Below are 20046 nucleotides of genomic sequence, written 5' to 3' on the forward strand. Positions count from 1 at the left end.
TTGCTCCAAAAGTACAAATGTTCCTTTCCTAAGTAAATATGAAACAAAATAATTAAATAAATAAGTTTAGAGCTTTATAAACCAATTCTAAGATTTACCAAACCCAGAATAAACCTGCTATAAAAGTTGGAGATGCTAACAAAGTTATATATATTTTTTAAGATGAAATAATAAAAGCACCACATTTTTTAAGATCATGGCCAAATCACAGAGTTAAGGCAAACAGTTAGAATCTATTCCGACTAAATATTTGCTTTTACCTAAATTACCTCTCTTATTACCATTGGGGTAATTGCCTCAGTTTTCAACTTGGCCTAGTTTAGGAGTATTGGAGGCATAATGCCAGGCCTAAAGGAACATATTTCAGATTTTTTTCACATAAGCAAAAAATAAAAACGAACATTAAACCAAGCTCCTCTTATGGGAAATAGCCCCATGTAATAAGACAATTAAAAACAAAACTTTTTTTGGGTTTAATATGACAATTGAGCAGTAACAAAAAACAGTATCTGATCTGCTAAGGCATTTTAGAATGAATAGACATAAGTTCTTCAACCATGTAATGAAATTATGACTTCTTTAGTTTTTTGTGGGAGCTCTGGTGGCATAGTGCCCAAGGCATTTGACTTGTGGGAAGGCTTCAAAAATTCACGATCACAAGATGCCAGAAGTTGGGGCAGAGACTCTGTTGCTGATGCATAATCTTAAAAAGTACCCTTGCCAGCATTACCTTCTTAACTCAAAAGTAATTTTTTGTTATTTTCACTTGCAATTGTCTGAAGCTGTGAGGAATGTGTCTTCTCAAAGGAAAACAACCAAGCATTAGGAAGCTTCCAAATGACAGCCTCAAAACTCTCCACTTTCCTGGTCCTCCACTTGAACAGCGGTTCACGATTCTCCACCGGGAACTCTTGAGAACATCATTGACTCATTATGTTTGAGGCCCTTTCAGCCACTGTAGATGCTCTACTTGGCTATTAGTGTGAGCAGAGAGAGGGATTTCCAAATGAATGAGTCAGGATGTCAAGGGGCCATATTTAGGGGGATAACTAGGAGAGCCATATTTTTTAACCTGCTTTTTGCAACTTGATGAAAATATTAAATGGTAGTTTCCCCAATTTCCAATATCTTAATTCCATGATTAGAATTAAGACAGATTGGAAGCAGTTATATCATACAGCTCCTTCATGGGGTTCTGCAGGAATGCTGACAGTTTTAATGTACATATTAATGCTGGGAAACATTTTGGGGTGCAAAGAGCAGTCTTTGGTCTTAATAATGAAGAAGACAGTGGTTGAAAGGCAAAATGGTTTGTGTCTATTTTTTTCTGTAATAATTTCAACTATCTGTCATTTACTGTACCAAGATACCATTTTGATGATGGAGTTGCAGTCTTTTTTTGTTGCTAAAGATGACCATTCCTTGGTTGAGTGTCTTCACAAAATCTCTAACAACCAAAGTTAACACTTCATTTGTCTCAACTCCCAACTCTTTCCTGAGAACTCCTCATTCTACTGCTTAGTTTCTTCCTCACTACCACTCACGTAGAATACCTATTTTACCAAGTCACAGGAATAAAAGTTAAAAAAAAAAAAACACCCAACACCCAAAATAGGAATTGTTTTAAATTATTAGGTTTCATTAAACATACCCCTTTTGGACATGTGCTCACTGGAATTTATTCCTTCAACCTCAGTTCTTTGAAACTGCAGGAATTCTTTTCATTAAAGAATTAGTCTGGCCCAAGAATGTTGAAAAGTTCATTGCCATAGGGTTATTGCAGTCTGAGACCTCCCAAGGGAGGAAGGTCTAAAAAGCTACAAGATTAAATGTAGCAAAATATGAACAGGAAACAGTTTGTAAGTTATTTAATAACTATAGTTGATAGAATTTACTCACTTTTCAAATTATTTTTTTTCAATGAAATGCCAATTTTGTGAAGCAAAACATATCATATATAGTGCTTGAAATAGTAGTTAAATGGTGGATTAGCTCCAATGCATTAAGGAAATGAGGAGAAGGCACAGTGATTCTGTGATTTCCATTGAATCACAAGGTCCTGTTATTCCCATTGAACAGATGAGGAAAATGGGGCTCAAAGAGATTAAGTAACCTACCCACAGGTCACACACACAGCCATGATTGACAGTGTCTTGCTAGGCATCACAAACGTGGCCACGTTTACAGGAAGTGGGGATTGCAGGAATATGATTAATGACAAAATATTTCATCTATGCCAGTCTTATAGAAAGTTTAAGGGAAACCACGATTAGGGACTTCAGATTTATACAGACCCTTTTCAAATACAAAATATCCCTAATTTTCCTGATCTATTACCCAGAGGAGGAAGAGTAATCTTACCATGGCTTTTATTTTTAAAAAAGCCCACAGCAATTCCACTCCTGTCTTTGGGTACCCAAAGAACTGAATGCAAATCATTGTACATGAATGGTCATAGCTGCACTATTCACAATGGTCAGAAGTGGAAACAGACAAGTGTTAATCAGTTGATGAGTGGATAACAAAATGTGGTGTATGCATAGAATGGAGCATTATTCTGTCACAAAAAGGAATGAAGTCTTGAGACATGCTATAACATAGATGAACCTTGAAAACATTATGCTAAGTGAAAGAAGGTAGGCACAAAAGGACAAATATTGTATGATCCCACTTACATGAAATATCCACAATAGGTAAACCAATAAGGATAGAATGCAGATTAGTGGTTACCAGGAGGCAGAGGCAGAGGCAGGAGAAATGGGAAGTGACTGCTTCATGGGCACAAGGTTTCTTTTTGAGGGAATGAAAATGTTTTGGAACTAGATAGAGTTGGTAGTTGCACAATATTGTGAATGTACTAAATGACACTGAGTTGTTCACTTTAAATTTTATATTATGTGAATTTCACCTAAATTAAAAACCACATATAGAAAAATGAAACAATTGACCATAAAGCCCTAGATGAACAGCAGGTAATTTTCCTTTTTCTTGGTTATCACGATTTCAACATGGAAGTTTTTGACTATTTAAACCAATATATAAAAAATTACCCATTAAGAGTTCCAAATAAGGCAGAGCACCTAGTAGAGTTTACAGTATAGAAGAAGCTGTAAAAATGTTTTTAATTGGTATAAAGTGCAAAGAAAAAGAATATTGAGGAAGAATTTAAAATGCATGTATCTGTATATTGGAGCGTGCAGATAGATAAACATTCAGGAAAGAAATTTTCTTTTCCTCACAACTTGTTTTTTGTTTCTCCAAAAACTGAAGAGTAAACAGTATCTTATAGTCACCACCCTCTGGGTTTCAACAAGAGGTCACACACAGGGAGGGCCCCAAGCTGCCATTTCCTATTGCTTCCCTGGTGAGACAATGCAGGAGGTTAAGTTGCTACAGGAGACTCTCAACAGGGCTTCCATTGTTCTAAGCTCAAAATTCACAGACACAATGGGCCCCATTCATAGGGAGAACATACCGGCTAGGGAATGGTCCCTCAGTGTAGTGTCAATTTTTTGTTGGGACAAGAAATTTTCATAAACATTGACAGTGATTTGCATAAATACATGTTAATTTTTTAAAAAAGAGTTTAAAGAAATAAAACTCAAAGAGCACTGAATTGGGAGTTAGGACACTGGGTTACATGCCCAGCTTTCTCTCTTTAAGTTAGACATTTGTTCTGTCTGAGCTTCAGTTTTCTTGTTTGTAAAATAAAAATGATTTCTAAGGTCACTTAGAACTCAAAAATTCTATGAATTCATGTGAGGTCTATTGATACTGCTACACTATTCACTATGATGAGTAAAGTTGTGAGCAGAAAAGAATCATTAGTTCACATCTTTTCATTCACTATCAGCACTTATAAACAAGGAACTTTAATAAACACAGGCAGAGCAACTCCATTTTCTTTTCCTCTCTCTTAAACAGACAAACCGTAATGAATAAGGGCCAGTGAATCCCTCCATCCAAGCAAGTCCAGGATCTTTCACAAAGGTAGCCCTACCAAAGCACAACGATGAAGGGCATCAACAGAAGCCACTGGTACATTTTTATATCACCTTTTCTTAAATTACTAACGCAGTTCAAGAATCTCTTGATTTCTTTGCAAAGACTTAAAATCTCCAGAAGAAACACGTCATTTATAAGAATATGATCAATGTCCCAAGATTCCATACCACGTCATTTTTTTGTTTTTTCAACCTCAAAACTTGCCAAAGCAAGGATTTTGTCTCCAGACCCTAAGGAGAAAGACACAAATCAACAAAGAAATTATTTTGAATGTATTTACAGCTGCAGATAAAGAGAGAAAAATCTTTCACACAGATATTGAGACAGATAATCGAATCAGCCTCCATTATCAGTGCAGTAACCTCTAACCCTCCACTGCCATCACAATTTCTTTCCTTCTGCACAAACAACCCTGATACACACATAAAGTGACTGGTTATAAGTTCTTACTCCAGCTTAAGTTAGCAATATGTAAAATTTTTGTTTATTTTTAGTTACATTTAGAAAACAGGCTACGTGAAATTTAATTATTTAGGACACAAAAGTATTGGGAAATAAAACCAATAAAATGGATTTAAAAAAAAAAAATTACTCTCTCTTTTACTACTAAACTCAAGAAAAGGTCATTTATCTTAACCACGCGCTTGCCCTTCGGTCTGGAGCAGTACATGTCCGGATTTCAAGACTATGAAGGCACTCACCAAGGTCTGTAGAGACTTTCTCAAACTGGCTGAGTATAGCACCTGCATTTGCTGACAAGAAGGCCTCGTCATCTGCAGTCAGCTAAACAAAACAAAACAAGTTCAGTGCATTTAAATGTTACAAGTGCTTCTAAGAACCACAGTTAAGAATATGTTAGGACTACAAACTAGATCGTAGATGAAAAAGTTCTGTACCAAATACTTCACAATCTGTCTTTGTACCTAATTTGTTAAATAAAATACTGGTACCTTCTCTCCAAGTTTCCTAAGCGCTGTCAGTATTTCCACCTTCTGCTGAGTGTACAGGTCTCTTTCCAGCTTTCCTACCATCAGATCTCTATCCATCTACAGTGGATGAATGAAAGCACACAGTATTTAATTGAGAAAAATATTCTCTGCAGAAAGCTTTTCAGACCTAGTTCTTAAAAAAAAAGTCCTCTAGGTGATTAATATTATGAAGAACTATAGAAATAATTCAAGGCAAACATGATAGAAATGATTTTACATAGTTCTACTAAACATTAATGCTAGTCATAATCATTAAACGTAGTCCCCTGACTTACAAAGTATTTAAGTTATAACAAACCTCTCTGTTTTTTTTTTGGGGGGGTGGTGTTATATCTTATCATCTGTAATATGCACTAATACAACGCTGTAATGTGTGAAAGGACCATACAGACAACTGTCACTAATTTTATGACTAGAAATGCCCTCTTCATTTCCAGGGATAATCCATATGATCTAGAACCTTCCACAAGTGGCATTATTACCATAACTGACAATATGCCAATGTTGTCCATTTTTTTCAAGGATGAGTATATTTTTTTATGTATCTATGTATTAAAATACATCTGTAAGTATAAACAATGTTTCCAATCCCCAAAGACAAATAAAGATCAGATTTATAAAGATACTGATGATAAAAGGCAATAATAATGAAAACTAAAGAAAAGTCTAAGGTATTCCATTTATGTCAACTGACTTACAACAGAGTTGTGGGAATAGAATCCCGTCACAAGTCTGTTATTACCTGTATTTTAGTTATAAACTCTACTGAAGAGTTAGTAGGTTCATAGCTTCCTTTATAGAGGCATTATCCTCTAATAACTCATTTCATTAAACTGAAGTATGATCTGTGGCTTGAATGGGACAACTGGTATTAGATCTTCTGGAACTTAAGTGGAACATCATCCCCACCACCAGAAACACTGATAGTGTGTACTGTGCATTGTTACTATTCTAAATGCTTTGCCTGTTACTGTTAAGGTCAAGTTGATTCCAACTCATAGCTCCTAAAGGATAGAGTAGAACTACCTTATAGGGTTTCCAAGGTTGTAATCTTTACAGAAGCAGAATGCCACATCTTTTACCCATGGAGCAGCTGGTGGGTTTGAACTGCCAACCTTTAAGTTAGCAGCCAAGTGCTTAACCATTGCACTACCAGGGCTCCTTCTAAGTGCTTTACGCATTAATTCTCATGACCATAAGAGGTAGAGACTATCACTATCACCATTTTACAGTTGGAGAAGCTGAAGCACAAAGAGCTCGAGTAACATGCACAAGGTCACACATTTTAGTAGTGGAGCAGGGATTCAAATCTGGTCAGCCTGACCCAAGTCCATGCTCTCAACTTCTCTGCTACTGAATTACTCTTGGTTGCAAGTAACTTGTTCATGCCTCAGTTATATTCAAACCTATAAACCCAACACCAAAATCCACTGCCATCTAGTCAATTTTGACTGATAGTGAACCTATAGGACAGAGTAGAACTGCCCCATAGGGTTTTGAAAGCCATAAATCTTTACAGAAGCAGACTGCTTTATCTTTCTTCTATGGAGTGGCTAGTAGGTTTGAACCACTGACCTTTTAGCTAGTAGCTGACTGCTTTAACCACTGTACCACCAGAGATTCTTCAAGTCTATAAACAGACTTGTGCAAAGATCTTAGCGATTCTTAGATGAGAGATGCTACTACATAAACATAGAGCAATGCTGCTAATGAATTCCAAACGCTGCTAATGAATTCTAAACTTGGGGCTCCAGAAGTAAAGGGAAAATCTTAAAGGTGGAGTCCAAGTAGAACTTGACCATGGAGATTTAAATTGCCATGTGCTGCTTTAACTTATATATTCAACTATAAATGCTCAAAGGACTAATTTTGTCAGATAATTATAGGTGGCTGTTCTAAGTTCAACTGATCAATTTTTGAACTTTAGAGTATCATATTGAACAAGCTCTTAGGCTGGGAAAAGAAACAAAGATCAATTTGAAGAAAACTTTACCTCTGCTAACCTTGTCCGAAGCTGACCTGGTTGTTTCTTTGCAAACAACCTGATGACTTCTGGAGTTTTAAAGGCCTGGCTGATAGCTGCCTGAATGGCCTAGAAACACAGGAAAGCAAAAACTAAGTAGAATATCCCAATGAACTGCATTTTATATTACAATACTAGTTCTAATTTTAGTTCCTATCTGCTATTTCTGTGCATGTCATGAAAGCCAAGTAACTAAATGAAGATCGGGATGCATACTGTCAGGCATACAATATTTTTTTATGCCTAAGTAGACACTGATCTAGAAGTTATACCAAAAAATAGGGTACATTTCCTATCTTAACTATACTTACTAAAAAGAAAATAATAAACCATTATCTGTCATCAGTGGAAATAAAGTATGCTTACCAGTTGCATTCCACTTAGTTCATCTACCAAAGTCATATTTCCAGACATAATTTTCTTCAGTGAATCATTGAATTCGCTTAGCTGCTCCAGTGTTTCCTTTTTGGTTTCTTCATATTCCTCTGTATCAAGTTCTTCTCTAGAGCACATTGAATATTATAATATTAAAAGAAACACAGAGTTTCAAGTGAAAAAGCAATCTTAGTATTATATGCAAAAATTACAGATACATATACTTCCAAAAAATATCCTGGGGAAAAAAGTCTAGAAGGAACTATCAAAATGCTAATGATGGATGTGTTGAAACAGTGGTAATATGAATGTTTAATATGAATGTTTTCCTGCAACGTGGTCATTTTCATAATAAAACACTTTGATAATAAAATTTTCAGCCAAACAACAGATAGGCCTGTAAGGTGAACAGTAACACCAGGGAGGTATGCACTCCTTAGAACAACCAACCATAGGAGATCAAAAGGGCAGAATTTGCTCAGGGATAAAGCTCAGAAGATAGGAATGGACAGGAAAGAGGGACAAATGGAAATGGTAAACACAGGGAGGAAATGGGAAGAGTGATGCTACATTGTGGGGATTGCGATCAACGTCATGAAATAAAATGTGTATGAACTATTAAATGGAAAACCAATTTTCCCTGTAAATTTTCACCCATATTATAACAAAAAGTTTTAAATACTTTATTTTACCAAAATGAAGCACAGTTAACAACTTCCTTAAGTGGTCTATGAATCAATGGTATTAACGGGCAAACCTCAGTCTCTCTTTCTATAAGGTGCAAATAATGTTGACGTTAGCTTCTGTTGGGTTGGCCCCAGACACGGGTACAACAGGAGCAGACTGCTGTGATCCACAGGGTTTTTACTGGCTGATTGTTTGGAAGCAGATCACTAGGCCTTCCTTCTTATGCCACCAGAGCTCCCTCTTAGTCTGGTAGCTCCGCTGAAACCTGTTCATCATAGGCCTCTACTGGCAGACAGTGGCTGCATTGGCCGGAAGTCAAACCCAGGTTTCTGGCATAGAAGGCAAGAATTCTACCACTGAAATACCAGGGCCCATCCCTTCACCCCAAGTGGAGAATGATAATCTCTACCTAATAGCATTAAATGAGATAATGAGAGTGTTTGGCATAGAATGTTGTTAGGTTCCATCAAGTTGGCTCTGACTCATAGCAACTCTTATGTACAGAACGAAACACTGCTTGAAACACAAAACACTGTGCCAGCCTCACAATCCTTGTGATACCTGAGCCCATCATTGCAACCACTGTATCAATCCATCTTGTTGAGGGACATCTCTTTCTTCGCTAACCCTCCACCTTACCAAGCATGATGCCTTTCTCCAGGGAATGGTCCCTTCTGACAACATAACCAAAGTAGGTGAGACAAACTCTGGCCATTCTCGCTTCCAAGGAACATTCCAGTTGCACTTCTTCCAGTACAGATTTGTTAGTTCTTTTGGCAGTCTGTGGTACTTTCAGTATTCTTCGCCAACACCACAACTCAAAAGCATCAACTCTTCTTAGGTCTTCCTTGTTCACTGTCCAGCTTTCACATGCATATGAGGCAATTGAAAATACCATGGTTTGGTGCAGGTGCCCTTTAGTCCTCAAGGAGGCATCTTTGCTCTTCAGCACTTTGAAGAGGTCTTTTGCAGTAGATTTGCCCAGTGCAATACGTCATGTGATGATGTCTTGACTGCTGCTTCCATTAGTGTTGATTGTGGAACTAAGTAATATGAAATCTTTAACAACTTCAATCTTCTCTCCATTTATTGTGATGTTGCTTATTGGTCCAGTTATGAGGATTTTCATTCTCTTAATGTTGAGATGTAATCCATTCTGCAGACTGAAGTCTTTAATCTTCATCAGGAAGTGCTTCAAGTCATCCTTTCAGCAAGCAAAGTTGTGTTGTCTGCATATCACAGGCTGTTAATGAGTCTTCCTCCAATCCTGATGCCACGTTCTTCTTCATATAGTCCAGCTTCTTGGATTATGTGTTCAGCGTACAGATTGATTAAGTATGGTGAAAGGATACAACCCTGACACACTCCCTTCCTGATTTTAAACCATGCAGTATCCCCTTGTTGTGTTCGAACAACAGCCTCCTGGTCTATGTATAGGTTCCTGATGAGTACAATCAAATGTTCTGGAATTCACATTCTTCTCAATGTTATCCACAATTTGTTATGATCCTCACAATTGAATGCTTTTGCATAGTCAATAAAACACAAGTAGACACTTTTCTGGTATTCTTTGCTTTCAGCCAAGATCCATCTGACATTAGCAATGATATGCCTCATTCCATATCTTCTTCTGAATCCAGTTTGCATTTCTGGAAGTTCCCTGTCAATATAATGCTGCTACCATTTTTAAATTATCTTCAGCAAGATTTTACTTTTGTGTGATATTAATGATATTATTCGATAATTTCCACATTCTGTGGGATCACCTTTCTTTGGAATGGGTATAAATATGGATCTCTTCCAGTCAGTTGGCCAGGTAGCTGTCTTCCAAATTTCTTGGCACACATGAATGAGCGCCTCCAGTGTGGCATCCGTTTGTTGAAACATCTCAATGGGTATTTTGTCAATCCCTGAAGCCTTGTTTTTCGCCAATTCCTTTAGTGCAGCTTTGACTTCTTCCTTCAATATCATTGGTTCTTGATCACATGCTACCTCCTGAAATGGATGAACATCAACCAATTCTTTTTGGTACAGTGACTGTGTATTCCTTCCATCTTCTTTTGATGTTTCTTGCATCATTCAATATTTTGCCCATAGAATCTTTCAATATTGCAACTCAAGGCTTAAAGTTTTCTTCAGTTCTTTCAGGTTGAGAAATGCCAAGCGTGCTCTTCCCTTTTGGTTTTCTAACTCCAGGTCTTTGCACATTTCAATATAATAATTAACTTTGTCTTCTCGAGCTGCTCTTTGAAATCTTCAGCTCTTTTATCTTGTCATTTCTTCTATTTGCTTTACCATATAATAGGTACACAATAAATAGCTGTTGTTATTATAATTGTTAATGGTAGTGCTTGGTGTATCTTGAAATATAACAGCAAAAAAGCAGTACTTACGTTAATTGTCACCTGAATAGGAGGACAATTTTTTTTCTAACGAGCCATTTATTTAACATTTACTGCAAATAATAAGAGCAACCATTTATTGAGCATCTAATTTGGGCCTTGCAAGGTTGCTAAAAGCTTCAGTGAATAGTCTTGGTCCTTTGAACAATTAAAGTAAAAAACATATACAGAAGTTCAAGTAGTATCTTCTCAGTTGCTAGCAGGCAGGGCTGCTTCAAATATTAAAGACAAGGTAGAAATTAATATTTCCACTTTGCACGTAAGGAAATGGAAACTTAATGAGGTTAAGTATTTTTCCCAAGTTCATATGTTGTTAGTAATTAATTGAAAGACTCTGATATCCAAAGCCTGTGTAGAGTTTCTTTTACCAACAGACAAAGCATTGTGAAGACCATCACAGAGAAGACCAAAATCACATGAGGGCCTGTACCAAAGATTTGTAATTAATCTTATGACAGAAAAAAAGCCAGTTTACAGCATAATAATACACAATTATACAATTACCTGCATTCCTCTAGATCTTGTAATTGCTGCATAAGTCTATCCAACTGTTCTTCTAAGTTCTGTTTTAATTTGCTTGTCTCTGTCTTTCCTCTGGAAGCCATTTTTATCTCTATATAGAACAAGGAAATCCATTTACAGTACTTGGTTATTTGAAGTAATTCAATATACTAGTGCAATTTAAAAGAGGTTACACTGTTTGAGCTTCAGGTGTGAGAAAGATAATCAGGTAAAGAAAATCTCAATTTAGATATAAATTTCAACCTATATAGTAACACTCCACAGAAATTCCCCACAATAATTCTAAGTGATTGACAAATTAATTAGAAGGTTTCACTGTTGGTCTACTTTACTTTAAACAAATAAGACAGATGAAAATGTGGATTTGTAAAGAAATAGATGGGGTGTGATACTGCTTTATAAAAAGATTTATTATAGCATTCTTTTAAATTTTTAATAAATACTAGTTTTTTTAAAAAAACTTTTATTAAAGTACAACATTCATATAGAAGAGTGCTTATAAACATACAAATCAATTTTCACAAATTGAACACACCTCAGCAAGCAGCCCCCAGATCAAGAAACAGAACACTCCAGACAGAGAACACCTGTGGTTACCTGGTTATTCTTATATGTACTTACCTAATGACTTGTGTGAATAAGTATCTTTTGATTTGTGCTTTTTTGGAAACGTACCCATTTTTCTACTGGACTTTTTCTCATTTATTTACATAACGTGGATATGAAACCTTTGTAATTATGTTGTAAATATTATCTAGTTTCCTGACTTTAAATATATGGTGTTGTCACAGAAAAATGACTATTTTTTTTTAACAGCCTATCTTTCTCCTCCTTTTAAGTTTTCTGAGTTTTGTGTCCCATGAAGGCAGGCACTAAGCATCCTAAGATTTATAAAAATTTACTTCTTTATATTCTAATATATCTATAAATTTTCTTTTTATATTTAGCTATTTAAGCTATCTGCAACTTTTGTTGTTGTTGTTTATGCTATGAAGGGGGTCTAACTATTATTTTCTTTCAAATGTATACTCATTTATCCTAACACCATGTACTAAATAGCCCATCCTTTATTCACTGATCTAACACACCACCTTTATTATCAAATTCCCAGACTCAAGTCTGTGTCATTGATCATTTTCTGGCCCTAAGCCACTCCTCGGAAGGAATGTTGGGCAATCCTACTTCTGTAGTGATACTGCCTCGGAAACCCAAGGAGGGGTCGCTATGAGTTGGGGCCGACTCGATGGCACATAACAACAACAAAAGCCATTACCTCACTATTTTAATTATTACTTTGTTGTTGTTGTTGTTAGATGCTGTTGAGTTAACTCTGACTCACAGGGACCCTGTGTACAACAGAATGAAACACTGCCCAGTCCTGTGCCAACTTCAAAATCCTTGCTATACTTGAGCCCATCGTTGCAGCCACTATGTCAATCCATCTCATTGAGGGCCTTCCCCTTTTTCATTGACCCTCCACTTTACCAAGGATGATATCCTTCTCCAGAGAATGGTCCCTCTTGACAACATGATGAAAAGGTGAGACAAAGTCTGGCCATTCTTGCTTCCAAGGAGCATTCCAGCTGCATTTCTTCCAGGACAGGTTTGTTAGCTCTTTTGGCAGTCCATGGTACTTTCAATATTCTTCACCAACACCACAACCCAAAAGCATCAACTCTTCTTCAGTCTTCCTTATTAACTGTCAAGCTCTCACATGCATATGAGGCAACTGAAAAATACCATGGCTTGAGTTAGGTACACCTTAGTCTTCAAGGAGACATCTTTGCTCTTCAGCACTTTGAAGAGGTCTTTTGCAGCAGATTTACCCAGTGCAATACGTCATCTGATGTCTTGACTGCTGCTTCCACTGGTGTTGATTGTGGAACCAAGTAATATGAAACTTTTAACAACTTAAATCTTTTCTCCATTTATGGTGGTGTTGCTTATCGGACCAGTTGTGAGGATTTTTGTTTTCTTTATGTTGAGATGTAATCCATACTACAGACTGAAGTCTTTAATCTTCATCAGTAAGTGCTTCAAGTCATCCTCACTTTCAGCAAGCAAAGTTGTGTCATCTGTGTATCGCAGGTTGTTAATGATTCTTTCTCCAATCCTGATGCCATGTTCTTCTTCATATAGTCCAGCTTCTTGGATTCTTTGCTCAGCATACAGATCGATAAATATGGTGAAAGGATACAACCCTGACCCACTCCCTTCTTGATTTTAAACCCCCTTGCTGTGTTAGGACAACAGCCTCCTGTTCTATGTACAGGTTCCTGATGAGCCCAAACAAGTGTTCTGGAATTCCCATTCTTCTCAATGTTATCCATAATTTGTTATGATCCACACAATCAAATTATTTTGCACAGTAAATAAACATCTTTCTGGTATTCTTTGATTCCAGCCAAGGATCCATCTGACATTAGCAATGATATCCTTCGTTCCACATCCTCTTCTGAATCCAGCTTGCATTTCTGGAAGTTCCCTGTCAATATATTGCTACCATTTTTTTAATTATCTTCAGCAAGATTTTACTTGCATGTGACATTGATGATGTTGTTGTTGTTATGTGTCATTGAGTCAGACCTGACTCATAGCATCCCTTCCTTGGGTTTCCAAGGCAGTATCACCACGGAAATAGATTGCCCAACCTTCCTTCTGAGGAGTGGCTGGTGGGTTTCAACTGCCAGCCTTCTGGTTAGCAGTCAACTGCGTTATGCACTATGCTACCAGAGCTCCCGATATTAATGATATTGTTCAGTAATTTCCACATTCTGTGGGATCACCTTTCTTTGGAATGGGTATAAATATGGATCTCTTCCAGTCATCTGGCTAAGTAGCTGTCTTCCAAATTTCTTGGCATAGACTAGTGAGTGCCTCCAGTGTGGCATCTCAATGGGTATTCTGTCAATTCCTAGAGCTTTGGTCTTCACCAATTCCTTCAGTGCAGCTTTAACTTCTTCCTTCAATACCATTGTTCATTGATCACATGCCACCTCCTAAAACTGATAAACATCAACCAATTCTTTTTGGTACAGTGACTCTGTGTATTCCTTCCATCTTCTTTTGATGTTTCCCTCATCATTCAGTATTTTGCCCATACAATCTTTCAATATTGCAACTTGAAGCTTGATTTTTTTCTTCAGTTCTTTCAGCTTGAGAAATGCTAAAGGTGTTCTTCCCTTTTGGTTTTCTAATTCTAGGCCTTTGCACATTTCATTGTAATAATTGATTCTGTCTTCTCAAGCTGCTCTTTGAAATCTTTAGCTCTTTTATCTTGTCATTTCCTCCATATGCTGTTGTTGTTGTTATGTGCCGTCAAGTTGGACCCGACCCATAGCGACCCCTCCTTGGGTTTCCAAGGCAGAATCACTACGGAAGTAGATTGCCCATCTTCCTTCTGAGTCGTTATAATTTAGCTACTTAAAAAAAAAAAAACCACACTCACTGCTGTTGAGTCAGATCCGACTCATAGCGACCCCTTTGGGTTTCTGAGACGGTATCACTACGGATGTAGATTGCCCAACCTTCCTTCCAAAGAGTAGTTGGTGGGTCTGAACTGCCAGCCTTCTGGTTAGCTGTCAAACGCTTTAGGCACTATGTAGGCTACTGTATTTTGAGAACTGATAAGTTTTTTTTCCCTCATTTTTGTAGAGTTAAAATATAGAAAACATTAAAATTTACCATTTTAACCATACAACTCAGTGACATTAAGTATATTCACAATGTTGTATAACCATCACTACTATGTGTCCAGATTGTAATCATCCAAAGCAGAAACTCTATACACACTAAATAACTCCCTGTTGCCTCCTCCCCTGGTAACCTCTATTCTACTCTCTGAGTTTATGAACCTGCATATTCTCACTCACTGCCATGGAGTCGATCCAGACTCATAGCAACCCCTATAGGGTTTCCAAGGCTGCAAATCTTTATGGAAACAGATTGCCTTATCTTTCTTCCACAGAGCAGCTGGTGGGTTTGAACCACTTACCTTTTGGTTAGCAGCCAAATACCTTAACCATTGCCACACCAGAGCTCCTTTGCCTATTCCAGGTACCTTATATAAGTGGAATAATATTTGTCCTTTTTTATCTGGCTTATGTCGCTTAGCATATCTTCAAGGTTCTTTTGTAGCATGTATCAGAATGTCATTTCTTTTTATGGCTGCATAATATACCACTTTATGTATACATCACATTTTGTTTACACATTCATCTGTTGATGGACACTTGAGTTGTTTTCACCTTCTGGGTATTGGGGATAATGCTATTATAAACATCGATAGGACTTTTTCATTACTGCTCTTTTTTCAAATTCTTGGCTATTCTTGTGTATTTTTTCTTCTAGATAAATTTGAGAACTAGCTTCTCAAGGTCTATTAAAAATCCAGTTGAAATTTTGACAGGGATTCTGTGAATTTAGAGACTAATATAGAGAAAATCTGTATCTTTGCAATTTGAATTTTCCTATTGAGGAATAAGGAGCCCTGGTGATGCAGTGGTTATACGCTCGACTGTTAACCAACAGGTCCACAGTCTGAACCCACCAGCTGCTTCAAGGGAGAATTATAAGGCAGTTTGCTTTGGTCAAGTTTACAGTTTTAGAAACCTCCTGGGCAGTTCTATTCTGTTCTTTAGGGTCACTGTGAGTTGGGATTGCCTCAGTGGCAGTGGGTTTGGGTTTTGGTATCAAGGACTCTATCTTTCCATTTAATCTGTGTTTTCATTGATGTTCTTCAGTTTTTAAAAAAGCATGGTTTTATTAACATAGACTTTGAATACTGGCTATTCCTAGAGATTTGGTATTTTTTTGTTAAAATTGAGAATGTTTTTTGTTATTACAATTTTTACCTCATTTTTGCTGATACGGGTGGCGCTCTGGTGGCATAGTGCCTAAGGCATCTGTCTGCTAACCAGAAGGCTGGAGGTTCAAATCCACCAGCCACTCCTTGGAAGGAAGGTTGGGCAATCTACTTCCATAGTGATACCGCCTCAGAAACCCTAAGGAGAGGTCGCTATGAGTCAGATCCAACTCGAAGGCAGTGAGTTTGGTTTTTTGGTTTTATTGCTGATACAAAGAGCTCTAGTGATGTAGTGGGTAACACATTTGGTGCTAACCAGGTCAGAGGTTTAAACCCATCAGCTCCTCCAAGGGAAGAAGATGAAGCAATCTACTTCCATAAAGATTTACAGCCTTGGAAACCAAACGGAGCTCGCTGTGAGTCAGAATCAACTAATGGCAGTAGGTTTTTTGGAGTTTACTGCTGATAGAGAAAAGCTATTGATTTTGGAGTGTTGATATTATATCCATTTACCTTACATTTATAGAACTTAAGTGTTTACATTAAAAAAAAATAAATTTGCATTTCTTCCAGGTAACATACCTTGCTTAATATTAGGTATAACACAATCATAAAACTAAAATCCTAGGATAACTTATAAAAAAGCATTTTATATTTTCCTACAGATAAATCATTACTCATGATTCGATATGAGATTTTTTGTTTGATATGAAAAAGCTTCCTTACATTGTATTCAAAATAGAACATAATTAAGTGAAAATTTATTTTACTACCCTACCTTTTAAAATTGGCTTACATCATCAAGAATCATTTTATGACATTTAAATATAAATAAGCTACAGAAATATAATTTATGATAGCTACATTTTGTATATAATAGTTTAGTGGGTTTCTCCTGGAAATTCACATTTCAATTTTTATTTGCCATCAGTTAAATTTTCAGACAAACTCAAAATGAAAATAAAAGTCTTTTCGGGCTTAATTTCCTACAGTCCAACCACACTGGCTACTTGCCATTTTGAAACATGCCATGGATTTTAATCCTTCCCTTTTGAGCCTGTTTATTTTTTCTACCTATTAAGCCCAGGTCATCTGTTTTTTGAGGTTTAGCTCAAGTGTCACCTTTCTATAGTACCTACCTTGATTCTCTCCAGCCATTAAGTTGTGAGTTATTTAAGAATAGGATTTTGCCTTTTATTTCTGTCCTAGCATCTAGCACAAAGCTGGGGAGATTGGTAAGTAACAATGAGAATGCATTGTTTCTTCCTCTGCATTTCATTATTTAGCACTTATTTCTGCCTTGAATTATATGCAGATTTCATTGTCATATATTATCTGTCTGCTTTCTCCAGACTAAACTTTTTGAGAGCAGAAAAAGTATCTGATTCCTCTTTCAGCCTCCTTGGTACCTAATACAGTATTGTTGTTAAAAACCAAAAAATCCAAATCCACTGCCATCAAGTAGATTCTAACTCATAGTGCCCTTTAGGCAGAATAGCAGTACCCTTAGGGTTTCCAAGGCTGTAAATCTTAACAGAAGCAAGCAGACTGCCTTATCTTTCTCCTGAGGAGCAGCTGGTAGGTTCAAACAACTGACCTTTGGGTTAGCAGCCGAATGCTTCAAGCACAACGCCATCAGAGCTCCTTATGTGGTTGTTGTTTGTTGTTGTTGTTAGGTGCCATCAAGTTGGTGCCAACCCATAGTGACCCTATGTATAACAGAACCAAATACTGTCTGCTTCTACACTATCTTCACAACTGTTGCTATGCTTGAGTCCATCACAGCCACTGTGTCAATGTACTTCGTTGCTGACCCTCTATCTTACCAATCTTGATGTCCTTCTCTAGGGACTGGAGGATACAAAATAGCCATTTGATAATATAGAGTAACCCAAAAAAAGCCCCACTGCCATCGAGTTGATTCCAACTCACAGCAACCCCCACTGAGTTTCCAAGGCTGTAAATCTTTATGGAAGTAGATTGCCTCATCTTTCTCCAGTGGAGCAGCTGGTGGGTTTGAACTGCTGACCTTCTGATTACCAGCCAAATGCCTTGCCCACTACACAAACCACCAGAGCTCCTTTCTATTGGCATTTGATAATTGCAATAGCTATTTGATAATTGGGAGCTCTGGTAGCATAGTGCCTAAGGCACTGGACTGCTAACCAGAGGACTGGTGGTTCAAATCCACCAGTAAGTCCTCAGAAGAAAGATGAGGCAATCTACTTCTGTAGTGATACTGCCTTGGAAACCCAAGGAGGGGTCGCTATGAGTTGGGTCCAACTGGATGGCACATAACAACAAAGCAGCAATTTGATAATTGAACATATAGAATAAGGCATTTGATAACTAGATGAAGTATATAAAGGCTCAATGTATTTTAAGGGGATAAAGCTATTCTGAATAAACCTCATGGAAGATATTTGTGTTGTTGTTTGCCGTGGAGTCGGCCCCGACTCATAGCGACCCCTCCTTGGGTTACCGAGGCAGTATCACTACGGAAGTAGGATTGCCCAACCTTCCTTCCGAGGAGTGGCTGGTGGGTTTAAGGGCACTTTAAAAGCCATAACCTGGTGCTGTACTTGACATTTATCCCTGAATGATTAACTCGCTAGCACCACCTAGTATTCAATAAAGGTGGTGCACCTTTTACCTCAACTGCAGGATACCTCTTAAAACACTGTAATCTGGAGTGGAAGGCACTCCTGCATGCTCACCTGCTTCTCAGAGGTCTTAATTCTGCACAGTGCTAACTACTATCAATTGCATAAACCTTCAATTCTTGCAGCTTCAAGGGTTATACATTTGAGAAGAGCAAAGTTGCTCATCAGGACTACAAGAGGCTCAAAGTTCAAACACATATAGGGGTGGAGTTCGCTGATAGAAGCGAAACCATTAACAAGTAGTTTTATTTGTTACAAACAAACTTAGTCTAAGGCAGTCCAGATGACTTCCACTTCAGCTGCCTGAAATTGAAACACACTCCTCTTCTCCTCCCAGAAGACAGCATGGGGGTTGGGGTGGAGGGTCAATGTAACTAATGTCACTGAACATTATATGTAGAAATTGTCAAATGGGAACCTAACTTGCTGTGCAAACTCTCACCGAAATCCCAAAAATTACTTTTTAAAATATGAAAAATCCCGTTTTCTCCTTCGATAGTGCCTCTGACAGGTTATTTTAAGTTTTTCTCATTAAGCCCGCGAGTGTTAGTGAGGAAAACTCCTCACCCAGAGACACCTTAAGGAAGTTGTCAAACCTAGAAGGGAAAAAGGCAAGGGTAGAATACACACTTTTCCGGGCTGTAATAGAGCACCATTTGGACCAAGCCCATGTGGACTAGCAGCTCCAACCACGACCCCCAAATCCCAAATCTCGAAGGAACCTGAGGTTCCCGCACGTCCGTCCCGCGGCGGTTGGGACTGAGCAGGCCTGGATTCCCGCCAGCATTTGCCGATAATCCACGTGTCACAAAATTCTTTCCAGTCCTCCCGAAAGAATTCCTGGACAACCTCATCAGGCCCCCGGGATCCTCTGTCCTCCCAACCCACTCCTCTCGGTCCCAGAGTTTGGAGCCAGGGGCCCCGCCTACCTGAAGGCCTGAGTTGGGAGGATGCAAGCAGGAGAAGCACTTCCGCCAGATGCATGCGTTTCCGGTCTCATCGACCAATGAAGATGCGGCAAACGGTGTTTCCCTGTTTGGGGTCCGGTCCGCGGGTGGTCTCCTAGAGGACTCGGGCCGGTCGGCGATGAGGATAAGGTAAGCATCTTATCCCCGGAACCCTGGAGAAAGCAGGTTCCTGGGGACTCAGCCTAGGATCACTTTTTGTCGTAGGTATAGGGCAGTCCGAAATGGAGAGGGTCTTTGAGGGTCTCCGAGGCAAGGTCATACTCAAGTTTGGGCGAGGGCCTCTTAATTATTTTGATCGCTGTGGAACGGAAAACCTCGGTAAACTTCGTTCTAGTCTTCGGAACAGGTGATTTGTCCAAACAAAAATCCCTTTTTGGAAGCTTTTTGACCAACTGTGGAGAGAAAGGGACCTGCGTGAGCCCAAAGGAGAGTCCAACTTTTAAGGAGTGAACAGTGTGTCTTCAGTCTCTATGGGTGGAGGACCTGAATTTGACCCCGGAAGGGTGACCAAGCAAGACCGTAGGAACATTTCTTCCTTTGGAGCCAGAGGGAAGTGCCCTACAGCTGCATCTTTGTACCCTCCCTCCAAGCCGCACTCCTTATGAATA

At 38.2% G+C, this 20046-nt stretch overlaps 1 protein-coding gene across 1 annotated transcript; it reads right to left on the reverse strand.

Annotated features, from left to right (window-relative positions):
* Window positions 1-4176: 4176 nt before the first annotated feature.
* On the reverse strand, window positions 4177-18635 carry LZIC (leucine zipper and CTNNBIP1 domain containing). The gene is made up of 7 exons (XM_007942605.2): window positions 18581-18635; window positions 10986-11094; window positions 7384-7519; window positions 6988-7086; window positions 4956-5051; window positions 4707-4788; window positions 4177-4235 (listed from the first exon to the last, which is right to left on the reverse strand). The coding sequence occupies exons 1-7, from the start codon at window positions 18633-18635 to the stop codon at window positions 4177-4179; spliced, it is 636 nt and encodes a 211-aa protein (XP_007940796.2).
* Window positions 18636-20046: the final 1411 nt, after the last annotated feature.

The sequence above is a fragment of the Orycteropus afer genome, unplaced genomic scaffold (assembly GCF_000298275.1).
Source record: "Orycteropus afer afer isolate SDZICR_OR568_19922 unplaced genomic scaffold, OryAfe1.0 scaffold00094, whole genome shotgun sequence".
NCBI classification, from domain to species: Eukaryota; Metazoa; Chordata; class Mammalia; order Tubulidentata; family Orycteropodidae; genus Orycteropus; species Orycteropus afer.

Bases quoted from the DNA above. Each gene is read 5' to 3' on its own strand.
- LZIC (XM_007942605.2), bottom strand. From the start codon at position 18,635: ATGAGCAACTTTGCTCTTCTCAAATGTATAACCCTTGAAGCTGCAAGA. The intron at 7,520-10,985 runs GTAATTGTATAA...AATGTGCTCTAG, and splicing joins CAAGATCTAGAGGAATGCAG to AGAAGAACTTGATACAGAGG. The intron at 5,052-6,987 runs GTAAAGTTTTCT...CATCCACTGTAG, and splicing joins TTCGGACAAGGTTAGCAGAG to ATGGATAGAGATCTGATGGT.